Below are 20139 nucleotides of genomic sequence, written 5' to 3'. Positions count from 1 at the left end.
GATACAATGGAAGAAATTAATACATTAGAACTCGGGGGAATAATATTTGCACTTTACCGTGTACAAGCACACCAATACTGACATGGGGAACCCGTCTTTATTATCATGTGTTGATAAACTAATTGAATATTGTTTGTGTTGCAGTTGATGTCGAACAAAGAGGTTGCCGACAACGTGGCAGTGATCAACGCGACAGATCTGTCTCCGATCATGGAGCACACAGACGTGAAGGAGATCAAGGAGGTTGTGGCTCCCAGTCAGCCGGATGCGCGCTCCGGTCGCCCTGTCGAGATATCGCTCAAGGTCGCTGAGTTGCCCACCACCACACCTATCGAGGTAACTCACCCTCTTCCTATTTTACCTCCTTGGCGCAGAGCCTTGACTTCCTTCAAAAAGCCTCTCCACTAGTCTCTATCGGCAACCTTACATCTCGATCCCCTTTCACCCAGCTCCCTAATATCGTCCACATCCTCCAGCCAACGTCCTCTCGGCCTTCTCCCTCCTGGTTTGTTTCTGGAGACCTCTTTTTTACGACTCTTGAGTCACTCAACGTGTCCCAACCAACTCAAACGTCTCACTATTATATCGTCAACAATTTGATATTTCTGGTTCAGATCACGCAGCTCTTGATTTTCCACATCAGTGAATGTTTGCAGGTATCTTGAGAAAAATCCGGGAAAGTATTTATGGGCCGGTTTGCGAGGATGGACAATGGCACTACAAATGCTGAATTAAAAGAGCTTTATGCAGAGGCCTGACTATCAGCCCACATAAAATTGATGCGCCTCCGATGGGCAGGGCATGTGCAGAGAATGCCTGAAGCATGAGTGCCAAGGAAGGTGTTTGTTGGTCAGCCTGGAGGAGGACGACCTGAAGGGAGACAAAGGGAGCAATGGGACGATAGGGTGCGGAAGGATACTAATGAAATGTTACAATTATTAAAGCTGAGGTTTCGTTTGTGCGTAAATGCCGTCGTCGACCACGACAGGGAGAGAATATCAGATTGGGTAGATTTCAATTTGTGTAAATAACCTAAAAGATTATGTTCTATTATGTTTTAATGGGGGAGGTTGAGTTTATACTTTTCTATACTTTTAAATGGCAATATGTTGATATAATTAGAAATGTTTCATTCTTGAATAATAAACACAAATAATGAAAAGTTATTTGATCAGCTGTTTCAGCACACTTGAAATTTGGACAATATGAATGTCAACAATGCGTGTCGTCGTCGACTGCGGAAAATTTACGCACAAACGAAAACCCAGCTTCAATTGTAACATTTCATTAGCATCCTTCCGCATCCATTAATCCCTTGATCTCCCTACAGGTCGTCTTCCTCCAGGCTGACCAGGCGTTAGATAGAGATGGATGGAGGCGTATTTTGGTTGAGGCCAGAGCCCGATTTGGGCTGTAGTGCGTGCCATTGGAGAGAGAGAGAGAGACTGTTTTCAATGGTTGAGAAACTCTTGTCAATTTCTCATCAAGTTATGAATGAATGTAATGTGTTTGGATGTGTCGTGTTGTAGACAATGATAGCGTCGGGCCAGATGCAGACATCAGTGAATGGGATCGTGGTGCAGAACGGGCTGGCCACCAATCAGACCAACAACAAGGCGGCCACAGGCGAAGAGGTGCCGCAGTCCATCGTCATCACCACACGTCAGCAGTACGGTCTGCCCGAGGACGCCGTTGTCTACTGCAACTTCAACCAGCTCTACAAGGTTAGTGTGCTGTCAACATTATAAAATAATTGAGAATATTTTAATTATGATTTGTGATTGTGAATAAAAAAATAAATCAATGAATAAAAAAAATGAATTTGCCCTGTATCCGAAAAATTTCAGCGTTGTCAAGTTGTGAAAAATTGAAACGTTCTCAAATCTCCAATCTAACCACAGAATTGTTTGTAGAATATTATCATCCCCGATATTCCAGTAACGCTCAAAAATTTCAAGTGCCGGTTGCACAAAAGCCTGTTAAATTTTAACTGTGATTACATTTATGAGAACTAATCAGAGAAGCCGTCTTTTATACCATGCTTCTCCGATTGGTTCTCATGGAATTAATCAGGGTTAAAATTTAACCGGCTTTTGTCCAACCGGGTCTAATTATTAAAAGTAAATTCAATTTTTCTGATAAAATTTGAAAAAAATGCAAGAATATGTTCTTCTTTTGAATATCACTTCTCTCAGAATTACAGGGTGTCGTAATAAGTAAGAACTTTACATCAAAATAATAGCCGCTCTCCTAATTTTAAAATACGCTCTCCTGTCTACTTTTGGCAATTGGAAAAATAATTTTAATTAGGTACTTCTGAGAAACTTTCTCGCTTTCATCACCCACCCATTTTCTGAAACAAGCGTTTCTAGTATGTCGAAAATTTATTGTTTTATGTTGGAAATCTCGACATTGACGAACATGATCATCAATTAAAAAATAACTATAGGTCGGGTAAAACTGATCCAGATACCAATAGAAATGAGACATTCTCCCTCTCCCCGTTATTTTGATGTTAAATTCTAGGCGTATAGTGCGTTTATGTTCCAAATTTCACTGTTGACTATAAATTTATTCAGCTTAGTGTATTCATTGGATCGTTTTCATTTGTTGTTGTTGTTTGTATTGAAACTGTGTTTGAGTAAATACTATTTTTATTTTGTAAATTGCATTTTTTGGAAATAAATATATTTCTGTCCATCTTTCTGTAATCGGATTGAAATTTTGAATTACCTATACTATGGTATATCTTTTCATGCTATTTTATCTCTATGATGAAACTTTTCAATCTGTGTTTGTTGGTTTTGAGGACTATTTGATTGTTTTGTGTGTGTTAGATCGACCCGCCCACGCTGCAGATGTGGGCGAATATTCTGAAGGCAGTGCCCAACTCAGTGCTTTGGCTACTGCGTTTCCCGGCCGTCGGAGAGGCCAGTCTACAGGCGGCAGTTGCCAGGTTGGGTGTGCCCGCTGGCAAGCTGCTATTTAGCAACGTAGCCGCCAAAGGTACGTTACTTTTCCCTTAAAAAATAATATTACGAATACAGGATGATGCAAGAATAATAAGAACTCTCTTCAATTGTATCGATCGTCAGTTATTGGGAACTAGTAGGTAACCTAAGGGTCCAACTAGTAGTTCTGTGAACAGTAGACCTCACGCAGTTTTCCCATCCACAAGTATCTCTGATGTCACCTGTTCAAACTCAAAAAAAAAAAAAACAACTCAGTTCACGCTTGAATTGTATTCCATATGATAATTCATCCAGTTCCGTGATAATCTTTCCATCTGATAATATTTGAAAATTAATTTTTTTTTTCAATCAAAATATTATAATTTCTTCTGCATTATTTAGTTAATTTAATTTATTTTTAATCACCTATTAAATTTGTTTTTTCAAATGTGAGAATATTGATACTGATAGGCACGCATAATAATAAAATGACTGCATAACGAAATATTGAAACCATAAGCCGTGTCCACACTGAACAAATGTTCTACAAACATGTTTGTTGAAAAAGTTTGGGCGAATTTTATTATGTTTGACAAACAATGTTTGCCCGTGGCCAGTGTGAACGCGTCACCAAACAAAATATATTTGTAAGTGGGGAGAATAGGTTTTATGTTTTACAGCAAACACTGAGAATGTTTGGAAAAACAGTAATTTTTGTTTGACAAACAATGTTTGCCCATGGCCAGTGTGAACGCGTCACCAAACAAAATATTTGTAAGTGGGGAGAATAGGTTTTATGTTTTACAGCAAACACTGAGAATGTTTGGAAAAACAGTAATTTTTGTTTGACAAACAATGTTTGCCCGTGGCCAGTGTGAACGCGTCACCAAACAAAATATTTGTAAGTGGGGAGAATAGGTTTTATGTTTTACAGCAAACACTGAGAATGTTTGGAAAAACAGTAATTTTTGTTTGACAAACAATGTTTGCCCATGGCCAGTGTGAACGCGTCACCAAACAAAATATTTGTAAGTGGGGAGAATAGGTTTTATGTTTTACAGCAAACACTGAGAATGTTTGGAAAAACAGTAATTTTTGTTTGACAAACAATGTTTGCCCATGGCCAGTGTGAACGCGTCACCAAACAAAATATTTGTAAGTGGGGAGAATAGGTTTTATGTTTTACAGCAAACACTGAGAATGTTTGGAAAAACAGTAATTTTTGTTTGACAAACAATGTTTGCCCATGGCCAGTGTGAACGCGTCACCAAACAAAATATTTGTAAGTGGGGAGAATAGGTTTTATGTTTTACAGCAAACACTGAGAATGTTTGGAAAAACAGTAATTTTTGTTTGACAAACAATGTTTGCCCATGGCCAGTGTGAACGCGTCACCAAACAAAATATTTGTAAGTGGGGAGAATAGGTTTTATGTTTTACAGCAAACACTGAGAATGTTTGGAAAAACAGTAATTTTTGTTTGACAAACAATGTTTGCCCATGGCCAGTGTGAACGCGTCACCAAACAAAATATTTGTAAGTGGGGAGAATAGGTTTTATGTTTTACAGCAAACACTGAGAATGTTTGGAAAAACAGTAATTTTTGTTTGACAAACAATGTTTGCCCATGGCCAGTGTGAACGCGTCACCAAACAAAATATTTGTAAGTGGGGAGAATAGGTTTTATGTTTTACAGCAAACACTGAGAATGTTTGGAAAAACAGTAATTTTTGTTTGACAAACAATGTTTGCCCGTGGCCAGTGTGAACGCGTCACCAAACAAAATATTTGTAAGTGGGGAGAATAGGTTTTATGTTTTACAGCAAACACTGAGAATGTTTGGAAAAACAGTAATTTTTGTTTGACAAACAATGTTTGCCCATGGCCAGTGTGAACGCGTCACCAAACAAAATCACTTTAAATATTTCAAATTATTAATACAATAATAACTTAAATATACAATAGATACATAATCATAGAAATGTGATTACAACAAATGCGAATAATACATTTCTAATGAATAAATTGGCACAGCTAGCAAAACGAACTTGTGCGCTAGCTGTTAGTTCATTTTCGATATTAAAAAAAAACTATATTGCAAAATGATAAAAATACGAACAATAAGATTATTAGAAAGCAAATAATGAATACAAAGGCAAAAACAAAATATCCCATCCGGCTACAAACCAAAACAACCAAAGTGAACTTTTAATAAAACGCTAATCTGACAATCATTGCTCAATACCATGTGATATTATCAATGCCATAACTGATTGACAACAGTAGGCTACATCTATGAGAATAATTTTTCCATAACTTTACATTTAAATTATTACATTAAATTATTAGAATTTGGGAGAATTGTTGAATAAAAATGTTGCTATACTATGGGATATCTCATGCTATTTTCTCTTTGATGAAACTTTTCAATCGGTATTTGTGTTTGTTGGTTTTGAGGACTATTTGAATGTTTTGTGTGTGTTAGATCGACCCGCCTACGCTGCAGATGTGGGCGAATATTCTGAAGGCAGTGCCCAACTCAGTGCTTTGGCTACTGCGTTTCCCGGCCGTCGGAGAGGCCAGTCTACAGGCGGCAGTTGCCAGGTTGGGTGTGCCCGCTGGCAAGCTGCTATTCAGCAACGTAGCCGCCAAAGGTACGTTACTTTTCCCTTAAAAAATAATATTATGAATACAGGATGATGCAAGAATAATAAGAACTCTCTTCAATTGTATCGATCGTCAGTTATTGGAAACTAGCAGGTAAGCTAAGGGTCCAACTAGTAGTTCTGTGAACAGTAGACCTCACGCAGTTTTCTCATCCACAAGTATCTCTGATGTCACCTGTTTGCTATGTTAACAAACTCAGTTCACGCTTCAATTGTATTCCATATGATAATTCATCCAGTTCCGTGATAATCTTTCCATCTGATGATAATATTTGAAAATTAATTTTTTTTTTCAATCAAAATATTTATAATTTCTTCTGCATTATTTAGTTCATTTAATTTATTTTTAATCACCCATTAGATTTGTTTTTTCAAATGTGAGAATATTGATACTGATAGGCACGCATAATAATAAAATGACTGCATAACGAAACATTGAAACCATAAGCCGTGTCCACACTGAACAAATGTTCCACAAACATGTTTGTTGAAAAAGTTTGGGCGAATTTTATTATGTTTGACAAACAATGTTTGCCCATGGCCAGTGTGAACGCGTCACCAAACAAAATATTTGTAAGTGGGGAGAATAGGTTTTATGTTTTACAGCAAACACTGAGAATGTTTGGAAAAACATTTTAAAATGTTTTTAAAATGTTTGTCCCTGAGCTCCTCAACAAACATGTTTGTCGAACATATGTTCAGTGTGGATACGGCTATAGACCTTATAGTAATAGGCATGGCTTTTCCAGACATCTGTCTAATCCACTTGTCAGCTGATTGATTATGAATAATAAATTATAGAGTCTGATTAATCCTATCTTTAGAGTAGATGATATCTATATATATAAAAGCGAAATGGCACTCACTCACTGACTGACTGACTGACTGACTCACTCACTAACTCGCAGAACTAAAAATCTACCGGAACATAAACGTTCAAATTTGGTAGATTTGTTCAGTTGGCCCTTTAGAGGCGCACTAAGAAATCTTTTGCCAATATTTTAACTCTAAGGGTTGTTTTTAAGGGTTTAAAGTTCGTCTTTTAGCATGTATATTCTTCTTCTCCCAATCTCTTAATTATAATTGAAATTTCCGTATTATATGTTACTATAGAACTATAATCTAGATAGAGTACCTTTTCGAAACAGTTGTTAACTGGCAACTAAATTAATAATTTTGTCAGGTTGGCATTAAGTTGAGTTGACTTTGTTAGGTTGGCACCAAGTTGAAGATTTAAATGCATTTATCGCGGAAAAATTGATTGGGCACTGCTACTTCAATCCTGGGAATATTATATTTCTAGCCGGCAGGCTCGCTTTGCTCGCCATATCCGTTTAGCCAGACGTTTAGTCTGGACCCCCGACTGGATTGTCCTAACATATGATAAAAATGCTCAAATGAAAAATGCAGGCGAGCGAAGCGAGCCTGCTGATCTTATTCTTGGACGATCCAGTCGGGGGTCCAGGGGGCGGAGCCCCCTGGCTAGACGGATATGGCGAGCGAAGCGAGCCTGACGGCTAGTATAATTATATAATCTACTCTAAAGGTAGGATTAATCAGACTCTAGAATTTATTATTCGTAATCAATCAGCTGACAAGTGGATTACACAGATGTCTGGAAAAGCCATGCCTAAATCTTTGAATAGTAGACTTGAGATGCGCGGGAACACTAGCGTCAGGTGATCAATTTTCATAACGGCAAGTAAAGTTGTGTGAGTGATTACTATAAGGTCTATAGCCGTATCCACACTGAACATATGTTCGACAAACATGTTTGTTGAGGAGCTCAGGGACAAACATTTTAAAAAGTTTGGACAATCATTGTTTGTCAAACAAAAATTACTGGTAACTTTCAAGTCAAATTCGAGTTCAAGTTCACGTTTCAATATTCAATGCGCATTTCATCACAATACCAACCAATGATTAAATTAATCAGTTCTTTGCGAAAGAACTGGTAAATTACCAGTTCATTTTTGTTAAATTCATTCAATAGTTAGCTACATTTTTAACTAGCAGGTAACCCGTTCTCCGCAAGAGTTTAATTTAAAGCTTGACAAACTGAGAACTTGACCTACTGAAATCTTGAAGAATTGAAAATTGGCCTATAAACATCCTCGGTTAATTTAGAATCCATATGCAAAATTTCAAGTTAATCAGTCCAGTGGTTCAGACGTGATGATGCGTCAAAAATAATTTTCCCATCCAGTACGTGTATAAGCCAGTTGTTTCCTTTTTTATGGTATAGATATCTGTAACCTTCCAATAATAGCATATTCATGTCTTTCTTGATTATTTTCTCAACTTTTCTTCTCGTTTTACTATTTTTATTTCCATTATCTGTAACATTCTGATGATAGCATATTTTAGTGGCATCCCGACACATATTCATATATAGTGGGGGCCACATTTCTTAGATCAGCAAATAATCAACCAATTGTATTAATACTTTGTAAATAATTTTAGCTCAAATGCTTTTTGTAATCATGTCTATAATTTGAATAAACTCCTCTGGTCGTGTTGTACCCTCGACCAGAGACATTATTATTATTATTATTATTATTATTATTATTATTATTATTATTATATTATTATTATTATTATGTTATTACATTAGTGTCATTTGTATTGCAAATAAATGAGATGAAAATGAAATTATTACATTATTATTTATCTATCGTATTGTAATCTTACAAAATACTTTGTGACTTGGCTTTATATTCGCCTTGTATCTTTAGGCTGAATAAATTGATTGATTGATCTCTTTCTCGATCATTTTCTCTACTTGTCTTTTAGTTTTACTATTTTTATTTTCCATTATCTGTAACCTTCTAATAGTACCATATTCATGTATTTTTTGATAATTTTTTCAACTTTTCATTCAACATTTTTCCGTTTTTCAGATCATTTTCTCTACTTGTCTTTTAGTTTTACTATTTTTATATTCCATTATCTGATTACCTTCTAATAATAGCATATCCATGTATTTTTTGATAATTTTTCCAACTTTTCATTCAACATTTTTCCGTTTTTCAGAGGAGCACGTAAGACGAGGCCAGTTGGCCGACGTTTGTCTGGACACGCCTCTCTGCAACGGACACACCACCTCGATGGACGTGCTGTGGACGGGCACTCCGGTGGTCACCCTTCCAGGCGAGACACTGGCGTCGCGTGTCGCCGCCTCCCAGCTGGCCACACTCGGCTGTCCGGAACTGATTGCTCGCACCCGTCAGGAGTATCAGCAGATTGCCATCAGACTTGGCACTGATCGCGAATTGTGAGTACTATCATTCATTATTCAAATAAAATCTTTATTTGTCCCAAATAGTAGTTTATACAACAGTTTTATAATGAGGGTACTTTTAACGCACGAGTTGGATGTAGAGTTGAGATACAAGAGGGCGAGCATACCGAGCGAACGCGTGAATCATATGTCCGGTTTCTCAGTCGTTCAATAAACAACACTAAAGCTATAACTTAACACTAAGCAATAACTTTATGTATTCAATAAATTGTTATTGGTTTCTCAAACATATTTATAGAATCCATAGCTATGAAACGATTTAAATAGATCTGGCAACATGACATGATCCCAAACCGTCCACTAACTTACCTATAACTTAACACTAAACAATAACTTTATGTATTCAATAAATTTTTATTGGTTTCTTAAACATATTTACAGAATCCATAGCTATGGAACGATTTATCTGTTCATTGAATCTGGCAACATGGCATGACCTCAAACCGGCCACTTCCGTAAACAAACTTGGTGCCGGTTGCACAAAAGCCGGTTAAATTTTAATCGTGATTAATCCCACGAGAACCAATCAGAGAATACGTCTTCTTAAAAAGCCTTCTCTAATTGGCTCTCGTGAAATTAATCATGGTTAAGATTTAACCATAAATAATATAAATGATAAATTATTATTATTGTGAAATCATTTATCTGTTCAATGAATCAGGCAACATTTTATGACAAAACAGCATTTTATGAACAAAGTACGGAGCATAAAAGTATAAAGGTTTTTAATTCGTTGCCAACCCTGTTAAAGGAGGCTCAATCACTTGGCCTGTTCAAAAGAAGGACTGGTTGATTGAGGAGTGTCCGTATAGTTGGCAGGCACTCATAAATTAAATCCTAGGCCTTCCTTTCAACATTTTCAATATTAATTACTATGTGAAAGAGGCTGATAGACTGACTATATTTTAGTACCGTACTCTACTATTTTATTTTTTATCTATAAATGTTTGTTTTTTGTGTTACTGGTATCTATAATAGTGTGCATCATAGTCATAGTTACTTTTGTCATCTTAATATAATGCATTGTTTAGAAATAAGAACTTGTATTGCTAGATTAAGTTATGTTTTTATTGACTGATTTTTGTATGACAATTGTCCATGCTTTTCTTGTAATGGCCTATGACATGTAATATATAAATAAATAAATATAAATAAAACATGGCATGATCCCAAACCGGCCACTTTCGTAAACAAACTTTGTGCCGGTTGCACAAAAGCCGGTTAAATTTTAATCGTGATTAATCCCACGAGAACCAATCAGAGAATACGTCTTCTCAAAAAGCCTTCTCTAATTGGCTCTCGTGAAATAATTAATCATGGTTAAAATTTAACCGGCTTTTAAGCAACCGGGCCTTGATGTTATGGTAACCAATCAAATCTTGGTTGTTTATTCCAAGCTGTTTGTTGTGAGGTTGAGTTAAAGGTTATTTTCTACGGTACTGACATCTTTTGACTGATGTCTCCAAAACAAGAAGGCTGACATCAGATAAGGGCTAGCAATGCTAAATATATAGTACAACTTTGAATCTGTTTTATTTTTAAAATACTGGTGACCTACACTTAATTGTATTATTGCAACCGAAAATTTGACCTATTCCGAAAATTTGACACATTTATCCATTCAAATAGTTATAGGCTGGATATTGGCACTATAGTTTATCGAGAGATTTATGGATTCAATAAGTTTACGGAGCATTCCAGAAACGCATTTCTCATGCTTATCGGTTCAATAAAGTTATTGAATGGATAAACAGTTTATGGAACGACTGAGAAACCGGGCGGCATCTCACGAGTGCTTTAAAGACGTTATGAAACTGTTGTATACACTATTTTATCTACGACCATTCAATTAAAGTATCACATTGCTGACTTGATTTGAGGTTAGAAATCAACCAACTAGCCTTTATGGTAGAAAGTTTGAAATAAAATTAGGTCAATAGAGAGTGAACAGTAGACTTGAAATACGGTTCTGTAAACATGACAAACTAAAAACTTGGCGAATTGAAAACTTGACAAACTGATAACATGACGTACTGAAAACTTGATAATCTGAGATCTTGACGGATTGAAAACTTGATAAACTGAAACCTGCAGCCAGCATCAGAAACCGTGTTTTTTAATCTTGATGCCACCAGCATCAAAACCCGTGTTATAATGTTGAAGTCGTAGCATGAAGTCCTCATTATAGTATAGTTTTGAAAATCCATTGCAAAAGAAGTCCTGTTATTGGATTGAGCTTTAATGTATCTTTCCATAAGCAACAGATGCTCTTTTGTATCTTCTCTAAAGCAACGTGTTGCTTCCGAAAAGATACACAAGGAGCTTTAATGTATCTTTCCATAAGCAACAGATGCTCTTTTGTATCTTCTCAAAAGCAACGTGTTGCAACCGAAAAGATACACAAGGAGCTTTAATGTATCTTTCCATAAGCAACAGATGCTCTTTTGTATCTTCTCAAAAGCAACGTGTTGCTTCCGAAAAGATACACAAGGAGCTTTAATGTATCTTTCCATAAGCAACAGATGCTCTTTTGTATCTTCTCAAAAGCAACGTGTTGCTTCCGAAAAGATACACAAGGAGCTTTAATGTATCTTTCCATAAGCAACAGATGCTCTTTTGTATCTTCTCAAAAGCAACGTGTTGCAACCGAAAAGATACACAAAGAGCTTTTTGAAGTTACCGTACGTCCTTTTAGCACAAGACAGCCTATCAGCTGACATTCATTCAACATGCTCTTTCCATTGGTGGTGATACGTTGCAACTCTCTCATTCATGAAGAATCTCTGTGTGTAGGGAGCTTCCTTCAAGGAAGCTATGTAGTGATCTAGGGTCTCCAAAGCCGTGAATATTACCACGCGAAACATACCTTGCCTGAATGCTGTTTCAAAGTCACTGAGGCAAAGCTACGAGACGCCTACTGTAACAACTTGGAGCTAAATCTTGTTTGCATCACAATTTTCTCTATAGATGTTCTCTGTAAATCCTCTATAGAGTTTAGCTAATCGAATTTCTTGTTCTATTTCAGTTTGAAGGCAACTCGCGCGGAGGTGTGGCGAGCGCGTACGGAGAGTCCGCTCTTCAATTGCTGGAAGTATGCTCAGGGCATGCAGCAGCTCTATGACGTCATGTGGCGGAGATATGCGCGCGGAGAAAAGCCCGATCACATTCGAGCCAGCGAGTCAACATTATCTGCTTAAACAGACTGACTGTCTTGTGCGCATGCTCCGTGAAAAAGTGAGATTATTGTGTGTGTGAGTGAGTGAATAGCGGTAGGTTCCAAAGAGAAACTCGCCAGTGCTCTTCTATTGTATCTACGGCAGAGAAACTTGTGCCAGAGCGCTAGAGTTCCTGTTTTCTATCTACTAGTAGATAAAGAAGTGGAGTTCTGGTTCAGAGCGCCAGAATCCTTCTTCTGTATCTACTAGTACACAGAGTGTCTCACGAAATGTGTAACAGCCAAAGACCAAAGAATCTACCTAAAATTTGCAACATAAATGTCTATTAAAGAGTTTCTTATATCGACATTAGGTTTCGAGATCTATCAAAAGACGTTAATAACTAGAAAAATATCATACAAAATTCAATTCTAAGGATATGGTTGTTGAAAAGAGGAAGAAATTCCCAGTAAGAATCTTATAATGTGTTGACTTTTTTGAAATTTTTATGAGCGCTCAAAGTTGAAATAAGTACATTGGTTGAGTTCAAAGTCAAATTTCAAAAGTTTGAATGCTCACAAAAAGTTCTAAAACGTCAAACAAAGAAAAAAATATAAATCTTATTGGAAATTTCCTCCTTATTCCAACCATATCCTTCACAAATTAGATTTTGACTGATAGTTTGCTAGTTATTGAAGTTTTTCAAAAAATCTACAGATCTCAAAAATTGAGGTCGATATAAGAATCATTTAATAGTTATTTTTGTTGCAAATTTAATGAAGAATCTTTGGTCTTAGGCTGTTACAGCTTTCGTTGGATACTGTATTCGGAAGAGGAGTTGTGATTCAGAGCTTCTTCTGTATCTCCTCTTCTGTCAGAGTTTCTTTTTTGTATCTACTGACACCTAGTGAATGAGCTTATAAAATATGTGTGTTGACTTTTTAAATATCAGTGTAATTTTATTATTTTATTGCGTAACATTTTGTCTCCTGTGTTGTTGTTGGTCTCTTATCAAAGAAAAAAATAATCTAGCTGTTTTCATCGAGTTAGTGTATTTTTTGATAATCATCTATTGATGTGTTGATGATGACACAATATGGTTATTGTGCGATGTACATACACTGTTGAGGTGCTTGTCAATATTCGATAATTGTTCAAGTGTCCTTGAATTTGTTTCAATCTACAGTTGGAAATGGGATTCTAGATTATTTCACAATGTATATTCGTTAGGAAATACAAACTCAAAAAATATTTATGCAGATTTTCAGATTGAATGAATAGTTCAGATTTGTTTCACTATGTAAATCCGTTTATTCCACAGGGAATAAAGCTTATACTGGGGCCTGTTTCATAAAAATTTAGAAGTCCTGTAATACAGGAACAGCTGATTTTATCGGCTATATTGAGCATGTAATTGGAATGGTGATTCTCCTGTATTACAGGACTTGTAACTTTTATGAAACAGGCCCCAGGTTTAGTTTAATATAGGGTCAGTCATTTTAGCTATAATAGGGTATGTATCAATATTGTACCTACACACTTGGGCAAAAATACTGCTCATATTCTATCTGATAAACTATTGATTTTCGAAATCCAAAGAGATTTACCAACCAATTATCTGAATTTATCGTATAATTAAGATACTTCTATAAATTGTTGATTGAAATACAATTTGGGATACAAGAAGTTGAGATTGATAGGCACCTTTATTTATCCGCTGTATGATATTATTAGAGTTTTTTTGATAAAAACTGAAGTGTCATTTTGTTAGAAGGTGTTGATAAAACTGCAGATATATGATATACAATGTTGACACCAGTTTAGAAATGCATGTGTTGCCTCAAGTTATGTATGCCTTGAATTATAACTATGTATGATATAAATAATTAAATAAGCCTTTCGAGTTGATTTGTTGTTATTTTGTATTACTTTTCCTGAAGAACCATATAAATCTATTCGTCCATATTACATGAGTATCCCATGAAGCTTCAAATGCTTATAGCTCAGGAATAGGAGTGAATATCGCCAATGTGATGACATATTATTTCCTCTCGTCTATAGTGAGGTCCACGTTATAATGACAGTATTTGATCAACTTTGGTTTTGCTATCCTTGTCTATCATTCGACAAAGCCGGTAGTACTATCCTTTTCTAGGTCCACAACGATGCCATTTATGTTTTTGACAGTGTAGAAATATAATTAATTAATTCAGAGAATCGGCATCGCTATTCTTCTATCTTTATCTACTGTCATTATAACGTGGACCTCACTATAGTACTATCATTCCTGAGTTCCTGAGAGTTGAGATTTTAATTTTTGCAAAAATACAAGATGTATTCATGGATTTCATGAAAGATGCAAATCTTCCAGATTTTGTTGATAGTCGAGCTATGGATAGAGGTTGACCTAACAAGTGGTGTGCTATAATATTAGACCTGCTATAATATTATAGAGATGTTTCGCTACATCACAGGGTGAGTTATTCACTGTAACATAAAATTATACAATTCTATGATCGTAGTTTTAAATATGTAGCCGCCAATCGTTGTATAGTGAGGTCCACGTTATAATGGCAGTGTTTGATTAGCAATGATCTATTATTTAACAAAGTGGATAGCGCTATCTCTTTCTCGCTTTGCTCGGTTGCCAAATCGTCTTTAACAGTGTAAAATTGATGATTAACAAAATATTTCATTTAAAAATTCATTATGAAATTATTGAAAAATATAATTGATTATTTTAAACGAGAATGAACAGTTAATATTACATCAATAAACCTGTATCAGCTACCTTCTATGGAAGGCATTGACAACACAGAAGAACAGCAACGACGTTGTTCGCCTATCTTTCTCCACTGCCATTATAACGTGGACCTCACTATATCTTTCTCCACTGCCATTATAACGTGGACCTCACTATATCTTTCTCCACTGCCATTATAACGTGGACCTCACTATATCTTTCTCCACTGCCATTATAACGTGGACCTCACTATATCTTTCTCCACTGCCATTATAACGTGGACCTCACTATAGCTGTCAATGCTCTCAAAAATTAAATGAAAAGGACTAAGAAATTGTCAAAAAACCACTGATTTATTGATAATTAGAAAGACCGGTTTCGGTTATTACACCATTGTCAATCTCTGATAAATAATTTCTAGTTTATCTTTTCTTGACAATTTCTTAGTCTTTTTCATTCAATATCAATAATTACCACAATATCAACTTCTCAACTACACAAAAAGCTCTCAAAAATATTCACAGACAAACAAAATTCAAGAAGATAAGACCTGTTGTTTTCTCAAAAATTAATAAATAATTTATCAATTTAAAATGTCTAGAAAAAATCCTAAATAAACATAGAGCTTTCTGTCCTATCGTACCGTGACGTGTCGTCCCGGAATGTGAGTGTGAGCGCTGTTATCAGGTCTGGCTGCAACTACTGTCTACAACGTTGATGGAAAGAGATATATTTTCAAGATGTACGATGTTTTTGAACGGGTAGTATTATAGTCCACTAAACAGCTGATTTATGATGAATAATTCTATAGTCTGATTTTTACTCTAATATTGGCGTATGAAGGAGGCTCCTTTTTCCTTTTATATTATCCTTGTGATGCAAAATTTCTAAAAACCTTGGATATACGTCGACGCGCAATTAAAAAAGGAACATACCTGTCAAATTTAATGAAAATCTATTTCCGCATATCGCCGTAAATGCGCAACATATAAACATTAAGAGAAATGCCAAACCGTCGACTTGAATCTTAGACCTCACTTCCTCGGTCAATAAATAGGATCTCGGATTCTTTGGAAGACAGATTGATTACAGGTGTTGGCTTATTATGGACTAACCACGAAGTGGTTAGTCCATAATAATCATCAATTTTTTGTGAAAAATAAAAATCGCTCTAACTCCGTAATCTTATGGTCTTTGATTCGAGAAACACGAATCTGGAATTATATTATTTTGTAAAATTCCTTACCGTTCAGAAGATATGACAAAATTTCAGCCAAATCTGAGTTACTTCCGTCTAAGGACCGTTTGCACAGTCAAAGCTTATACTGAATTTAATCAGCTGGTGACTTAAACTCAAAATGAAACAAATAATAAAAACAAGACTTGATACGGATTTAATCCGGTATAAATGAAATTTAGTTTAAACTGTTACTGTGAAAACGGCCTTAAGTGTGTTTCACAATGGTTAGTCCATAATAATCATCATCAATTTTTCGTGGAAATTAAAAATCGCTCAAACTTGGTGATCTTATGATCTTTTATGCGAGAAACACGAATCTGGAATCAAATTATTTTGTAAAATTCCTTACCGTTCAGGAGATATGAAGAAATTTCAACCAAATTTGAGTTACTTTCCGTCTAAGTGTGTTTCACAATGGTTAGTCCATAATAATCATCAATTTTTCGTGGAAATTAAAAATCTTTCAAACTTGATCTTATAGTCTTTTATGCGAGAAACACGAATCTGGAATCATGTTTGCAAAATTTCTTACCGTTCAGGAGATATGACCAAATTTCAGCCAAATGTGAGTTACTTCTTGTCTCAGTGTGGTTCACGAGTCCATGCTACCAATCAATTTTTTGTGAAGAATAGAAATTACTCAAACTTTGTGATCTCTGATTCGAGAAACACGAATCTGGAATCATATTTGCAAAATTCCTCAACGTTCAGGAGATATGAACAAATTCCAGCCAAATCTGAGATACTTCTTGTCTCAGTGTGGTTCACGATTTTCATTGATTGTCTATGATTTTCATCAATTTTTTGTGAGAAGTAAAAATCGATCAAATTCTGTGATCTCTTGGTCTTTGATGCGAAAAACATCTCAGCCAAATCTGAGATACTTTTTGTTTCAGTGTTTCACGATGGTTTAGACCATGATTACAATCATTATTGTAATTTTATATTTTAAATATATTCAATATTGTAATTGTAATTTTTTTCGTCTGTTTCCAGAATTCAAATGATGTTAATTTTTTTGGAAACTCCGAAAGGATAGTCGGATTTGTTTGATTTTGGTACCCAATTAAATAAAGTCTTACATTTGATGAAATTGAAAATAAAGATACATTATCAACTGAACTAAACACATATAGTATTTAATGTGTGTAAGCATTAATCGGTAATGCCTCAGTTACCACTTGCTATGTTTTAACTTCCTGTTACATTTCTAAAATACAAATGAGCTAAATACAAATACAATGAGTCAGTCACTCATGAGAAATTTGAATTTCCCGCTCAAGTAGCTATTAGAAATGACCAGATTTCTACCAGGGCATCAGAAACATGCAAGAGGTACACAAACTAGATCAGTGTTGCGGGTTGCCTATCCTTGCATTGGAAGGCGTTGAAAAACCCTGCTACATCTTCAAGTGTTCTGAATCCCTGGTACAGAATTAAAACCAACTAAAATACTACCAGAGCAACAGAAACATGCAAGAGGTACTGACTGATTTGAGCGGGAAATTCAAATTTCTCAGGATTTTTGTGACTACTGAGCTCATATGTATTGGATGAGAATTAGAACAGCACAGCAGAAAAAAGCAACATTTTTCATGAATCCAAAAATTAATTAAAATCGCTAAAACTCTCAGCAATGATATAATTAATTTGACGAGAGAAACAATATAATGTCATCACATTGGCGAAATTCCTTACTGTTCATTAGATATGGCCGTTTGAAAATTTGCAAATTTCATTCATGTTTGAAGCTGCATAACTCATCCTGTATAGATAGTAGCTGGAGTGACAAATTTGGCTCCAACATTTCTCAGGTCAAATTCCATCTATTGTGCAATTGGGCGCCAAATCTAAGATACTTTTTGTCTCTGTGTGTCTCACGATGCTTCCAATCAATTTTTTGTAAAAAATGAAAATCGCTCAAACTTAGTGATCTTATGGTCTTTGATGCGAGAAACACGAATCTGGAATCATATTTGCAAAATTCCTTACCGTTCAGGAGATATGAAAAAATTTCAGCCAAATCTGAGATACTTCTTGTCTCAGTGTGGTTCACAATGGTTATATTCCATGCTACCAATTTAATTTTTTGTGAAAAATGAAAATAGCTCAAACTTGATGATCTAATGGTCTTTCATGCGAGGAACACGAATTTGTAATCATATTTGCAAAATTCCTCACCGTTCAGGAGATATGACCAAATTTCAGCCAAATCTGAGATACTTTTTTTTCAGTGTTTCACGATGGTTTAGACCATGATTAAAATTAATATTGTATATTTTAAATATATTCAATATTGTAATTGTATTTTTTTTAGTCTGTTTCCAGAATTCAAATGACATAAATTATCTTGGAAACTCCAAAAGGATGGTCGGATTTGTTTGATTTTGGTACCAAATTGAAGTCTTACATTTGATGAAATTGAAAATAAAGATACATTATCAACTCAACTAAACACATAGTATTTAATGTGTGTAAGCATTAATCGGTGATGCCTCAGTTACCACTTGCTATGTTTTAACTTCCTGTTACATTTCTAAAATACAAATGAGCTCAGTAGCTGTGGTGGTAGTAATAGTGAGATTAGAGATGTGACATGGGGTCTACCTCAAGGGACTGTATTGGGACCAGTTTTATTTTTGATCTATGTTAATAACCTGCCTAGTGTACTGGACTCAGTTGGGTCTAAGACAATTTGTTTTGCTGATGACACAGCACTTATCTTCCAAGAAGGTTCCTGGGAAGATGTTATCAAGCAAACAAAAGTGGGTTACTATAAGGTTTCTCAGTGGCTAAAATGTAATTATTTGAGACTAAATCTTGGTAAAACAAAATGTATGACCTTCAGTCCAACAACAAGAGGAGATCTAGATATGAACAGGCTTTGTTTGAATAATGCTTGTAACATGTATCCATGTGATTCTTGCAATGAGGTTATTGAGAGTGTAAACAATTACAAGTATCTTGGTATTTTTGTTGATAAGCATCTACGCTGGTCACCTCAGATTAGCTACCTTTGTAGAAAATTAAGGGTGGTCAATTTAAAAATGTACATGCTTAGAAGTATTTTGAGTCTAAAATTACTAAAATCTGTTTATTTTGCTCTATTCCAATCCTTAGTTCAGTATGGTAATTCTATATGGGGAGGAACTTTTGATTCAACTTTAAAACCTCTATTTGTTTTACAAAAGTTAGTTATCAAAACAATAATGAGGTATCCGAGAGATTTCCAAAGTGTCACATTGTTTCAAAATTCCAATCTGTTCACTATAAGACAATTGTTCATTTTAAAGACTATTAAGAAACATGTGCTCAAATTAAAAAATATTCAAAATTTTCAAAGAGTAACTAGACAAGTCGCTCAAAACTTAATCACAATTGAAAGAGTTGATAGCACCCTATCCCGTAGAAGTATTTCATATTTGAGAAATAAACTCTATAATAAAGTTCCAAGAGGATGGTTGTTAAAGAAACCTAAAATAAAAGATTTCCATACCTGGGTGAAAGAAAATTATTTTTATTCAATTAATGATTTGGTTTAATATTGATTGATGTTGTATGAATCTTGAATTCAGCTTTATGTATATCTTTAATTTATTGTTATTTCTTAGAATGGAATATTTAGTTGGTTGAATGTTAATTACTGTTAGCCTATATTATAATATTGTAGGATCATTTTATATAATAATATTAATGTATAAGTGAATAAGTTATATTAAGACTCCACGTCGGCGTACAAGTTTTCTTTTGCCGACGTGTAGCACAATGTTGTCAATTTCCTTTCAGTTGTATTCTGTATATATTTTTGTGCAATAAACGATTTGATTTGATTTGATTTGATCAGTAGTCACATAAATCATGAGAAATTTGAATTTCCCGCTCAAATAGTATAAATCATGAGAAATTTGAATTTCCCGCTAATCATGAGAAATTTGAATTTCCCGCTCAAATAGTATAAATCATGAGAAATTTGAATTTCCCGCTCAAATAGTATAAATCATGAGAAATTTTAATTTCCCGCTAATCATGAGAAATTTGAATTTCCCGCTCAAATGGTGGTATAAATCATGTGAAATTTGAATT

The 20139-nt window shown here is 35.1% G+C and overlaps 1 protein-coding gene across 1 annotated transcript in view; it reads left to right on the top strand.

Moving 5' to 3' along the window:
• LOC111046381 (UDP-N-acetylglucosamine--peptide N-acetylglucosaminyltransferase 110 kDa subunit) overlaps positions 1–13981 on the top strand; it is a gene marked incomplete in the record, with an annotated part of 151924 nt that extends 137943 nt beyond the window's left edge. Inside the window, 7 exon segments of the mRNA XM_039431334.1 lie at positions 145–336; positions 1530–1724; positions 2838–3006; positions 4986–5005; positions 5437–5605; positions 8651–8891; positions 11944–13981. Of these exon segments, the coding sequence (XP_039287268.1) occupies positions 145–336; positions 1530–1724; positions 2838–3006; positions 4986–5005; positions 5437–5605; positions 8651–8891; positions 11944–12115 (1158 nt within the window).
• Between the last annotated feature and the right edge of the window lie 6158 nt (positions 13982–20139).

This window comes from Nilaparvata lugens, chromosome 6 (genome assembly GCF_014356525.2).
Source record: "Nilaparvata lugens isolate BPH chromosome 6, ASM1435652v1, whole genome shotgun sequence".
Classification (NCBI taxonomy): domain Eukaryota; kingdom Metazoa; phylum Arthropoda; class Insecta; order Hemiptera; family Delphacidae; genus Nilaparvata; species Nilaparvata lugens.
The sequence above is the reverse complement of the archived record's forward strand: the minus strand, read 5'-3'. Positions and strand labels throughout refer to the sequence as shown.